The 4,107-nt window shown below is 37.5% G+C and overlaps 1 protein-coding gene across 1 annotated transcript in view; it reads left to right on the plus strand.

Moving 5' to 3' along the window:
- Nucleotides 1–3,228, plus strand: part of LOC107668317 (potassium voltage-gated channel subfamily V member 1-like) — a 10,422-nt gene extending 7,194 nt beyond the window's left edge. Inside the window, exon 3 of the mRNA XM_016460161.1 lies at nucleotides 2,643–3,228. Within this exon, the coding sequence (XP_016315647.1) occupies nucleotides 2,643–3,154 (512 nt within the window). The 3' untranslated portion in view covers nucleotides 3,155–3,228. The remainder of the gene's footprint in view (nucleotides 1–2,642) is intronic.
- Nucleotides 3,229–4,107: the final 879 nt, after the last annotated feature.

A 4,107-nucleotide genomic window follows, 5' to 3' on the forward strand; every position in this document is an offset into this window, starting at 1 on the left:
AAGATGCGCGTTAAATATCGCATGCGATTTATCGTGCAGTCCCACAAAACAGTATTATTTATAAGATTATATTGGATTTGGCCGTCCGCCATGAGATTCACTGAGAAATACTGCAAGCAGAGTGATACAAACGGTGAAACGGTTGGAGCTCTGTTATCACTAGAATATCACACTCCTCTCAGCCAATCAGATTCGAGGACCAGAAATAACTTGTGTATATACAGTATATATATATATACATACATACATACATACATACACACACACACACACACACACGCACGCTTTCATTGGGTCATTTTTCAAATCATATTACAGTCATGTTTGAGGAATGGCTGTGTTTCTGTTATTTTGCTTCTTTTTTTGAAGCTGACTGAAAAAAAAAACTCACACTCGCAGTCAGAAAAAAAGCAAGGATGACACTTCTGAAAGGTATGTTTTTCACAGATGGCAGGTTTAAAGCTGCTGTAAATGTTTTTCCTTTTTTCCAACTACCTGACAGATATCACTGAAATTGGTGACCTTTCTCTATGACACACTCTCATACACACACACACACACACACACACTAAAAAAGAAGTTTAGGCACTATGGGATCTAACTAAACTGGCACAATGTAAAGCATGCATTCAAATTCTGTCTGAAAGCTAGACCAACACTTGAACAACTTTACTTCATAAAACGCTAGTGCTGACTTTTGAGTCTACATTGAATTGTATTTCTAGAGAAGATATGTAGCCGTCCTTTAGTTTAAGTTTTAACTTGTTTGCATACAAAAATCTGTTCAACACAATTTCATCCATCACTAAGAGACGTTCATGCTCTCTGTAGAACATGTTACACCCAAAATAAAATCATGTGGCCACTGATTCAAATTCTATCAACAACGACTTATATGTTAGAAGGTAGAGAAGTAATGATTTGGCATGCAAATTCTTCAGTAATCATTGGCTACACTTCAGTTGGTAAGTGGCAAATGAGGTCAAATATGAAATTGTTTGAGCGACATAAAAAAAACTACTTTTTCAGGTAGATTTTTGAAGTGTGGATCCATGCACACTCTAATGGCTAATATTGCCAACAAACCATTGCGCTTTGGCGAAGGATTCGGTTCAGAACTACAAACACGATTAAAAAGCGTTAAAAAACTACAAACATGGCGAATGTGCATGACGTTTAAGTAGAGAGGTTTAGATAAAGGGGTTTGAGTTACTAATAATCAACATTTAACCTGGTAAAAAATATTTGTTTAATGTTATCTGTGTTATATTTCATCTGCAACAATGTGAACTTTTATAAATATCTGTTTAGCCATTAACTTTTAAATACATCATTATGCAAAAATAACATGAGTTCTTCACATAAAGACCCACGGCTGGCAGATCAGCGTGCTACTTCTTTTCTCTCCAATACGGTAGGAAGTTATATTAAACGAACTGTGGAGGATGTTAACTGTGACAAGATGATTGACAGGCCAGTTTACAGTGACAGGGTGCATGCGACAGAGCGGTCCATTAAAGATGCAATTGTATGATGTGATAGTGTTTCCCAAAGCTTGCCTACTCTTCTACTACACACTCAAAAGTGTATACATTTTTCTTGACCAAAACAGTACATACTTTAAAGGGATAGTTCACCTTCAGTTGCTGGTTCCCATTGACTTGCATAGTGTTTTTTTTTCTCCATACTATGGAAGTCAATGTGGACCAGCAATTGAAGGTGAACTATCCCTTTAAGGGCGTAGTATAAGTAGGCAAATTAGGACGCAGCATATAACACTTGCTGTAGCTTGATTCTTTGTTACATAGAGTTCTGTGCGTTGGGGAACGTTGACACAATTTACACAAATTATCTGACAGTGCCCTAATGCTTTTCCTTCCCTAATTATTTGAGAAGCCTCTCCTTTTTCATGCTATTGTTTGAAGGTTAACAGTAATTAAGTAATTAGGTTAATTACTTGTAGTAGTCTCTATCCTCTTGGCATGCAGTGATAATGTTAAAATTAGGGCTGCTAATTTAACACATTTATTTAGTGAATTTAATCATAAAAAATAATAAAAAGTTTTTTTTTTAAATAAAAAGTATTCAAACCAAATCACGCACCTGACATAGAAATAAAAAAACACTTTGAGTTTTAAATTCACTTTTTACAATGTCTATTCAATTAATTTTATTCTATTCATTTTAGTATTTAATCTGAATATTATATAATTGATTGACAACCCTAAAATTTAAAAAGTAATATTAGTCTCAAGGTCTGTGCACACCTTCATGACTTACTTTTTTCTGTGGAACACAAAAGAAGATATTTTAAAGAATGTTGGTAACTAAACAGTTTCGTTTCCCATTGACTTTCACAGTATGGACAAAAAAATTAAATGGACGCAAATGGGAACAAAACTATTTGGTTATCAGCATTCTTTAAAATATCTCCTTTTGTGTTCATCAGAAGTAAGTAAGTCATACAGGTTTGATGAAGACATGAGGATGAGTAAATGACAGAATTTTCGTTTTTGGGTGAATTATGTAGGCTAAATACTGTTTGACTTCCGTTCTTCTCACTGACAAGTTTGACAAACATTTGTGCTGGTGTGAATAGGCCTTTAGATTAAGGAACGTTATCTCTTCTTTGTGTGTTCCAGGTCTCAAGTCTTTGGGCATGACGATCACCCAATGCTACGAGGAAGTTGGCCTACTGATGCTGTTCCTTTCTGTGGGCATCTCTATCTTCGCCACAGTGGAATACGCTATTGAACATGACATGCCAGAGACCACCTTCACCAACGTACCCAGCGCTTGGTGGTGGGCCACCACGTCCATGACCACAGTAGGGTACGGAGACATCCGTCCGGACACGGCACTAGGAAAGGTGATGGCCTTCATCTGCATCCTATCTGGCATTCTAATTCTTGCGCTACCTATCGCCATCATCAACGATCGGTTCTCCGCCTGCTACTTCACGCTTAAAATGAAGGAAGCGGCACTGCGGCACGGGGAGGCGCTGAAGCGACTGACGCGCAGCTCGGCCTCAGATATGTCGGCGATAGGGGTGAACTTGCGGGACACCTACGCCAGAAGCGTGCTGGAGATGCTGCGGTTGCAGGGGCGAGAGCGAGCCAGCACACGCAGCAGTGCAGGAGATCTCTGGTGGTAACAGTAGGCCTGCAAGCTGCCTGAGAGAGAGACAGATAGAGAACAAGTGAGCGAGAGAGGTCTTTTAAGAACCACAAAACCTTTAAAGGCATCATATTATGAGACTGATTTATTGCATTAGAAAAACATACTGTAACTTGCCTCAAAATAAGTTAAATCATCCTGCAAAAAACAACTGAACGTTCTAGTGTTTCTGATGTCAAAAACATTGCGATCCTGTAACAATCTAATGCAGCTTTGCAAAGTGGCTGAAATGGTCACACTGTATTAGAAATGAGCCCAAACCTGCAGCTTGCAGATAAAGTGCTACTGCTCATTTCACATGCAAATGGGGCATTTCTTAATGTTGTGATGTAATGGAAGTAGCAACAGATCTTTTCTTCTATACTAGGATGTACATCCAAGTGAAATGGTTTTTAAAAAAAGGGGACTTGGTATAGTTGTTGATTGGATGGAGGCAATTGTGTTAGTAATTGTAAGAAAGAGGCAGGGTTTAAAGGGATAGTTCACCCAAAAATTACAATTCTGTCATCATTTACTCACACTCATGTTCCAAACCTGTATGATTTTCTTTCCTCTTTGGAACATGAAAGAAGATATTTTGAAGGATGTTGGTAACTAAACAGTTTTGGTTCCCATTGACTTTCATTGTATGAACAAATAATACAATGGAAGTCAATGGGAACCAAAACTGTTTGGTTACCAGCAGTCTTCAAAATATCTTAAAAATGACATGAGGGTGAGTAAATAACCAAGTTATGACATTTTGATTATGAGGTAAAAAATCTTTTTTAATTAAACATACATGGATGAATCGATCACAATAAGATCAATAACATGCATTTAGAAAATAGATAGGTAGAATTTCCATATCATGCCAACTTTAAAGGCAGCAGCAGCAAAAACAGACTATTTAACGGAGTAGAAAATGATCTTAAAACTAAATTAGGACTG

Source organism: Sinocyclocheilus anshuiensis, unplaced genomic scaffold (genome assembly GCF_001515605.1).
Source record: "Sinocyclocheilus anshuiensis isolate Anshui unplaced genomic scaffold, SAMN03320099.WGS_v1.1 scaffold1623, whole genome shotgun sequence".
Classification (NCBI taxonomy): Eukaryota; Metazoa; Chordata; class Actinopteri; order Cypriniformes; family Cyprinidae; genus Sinocyclocheilus; species Sinocyclocheilus anshuiensis.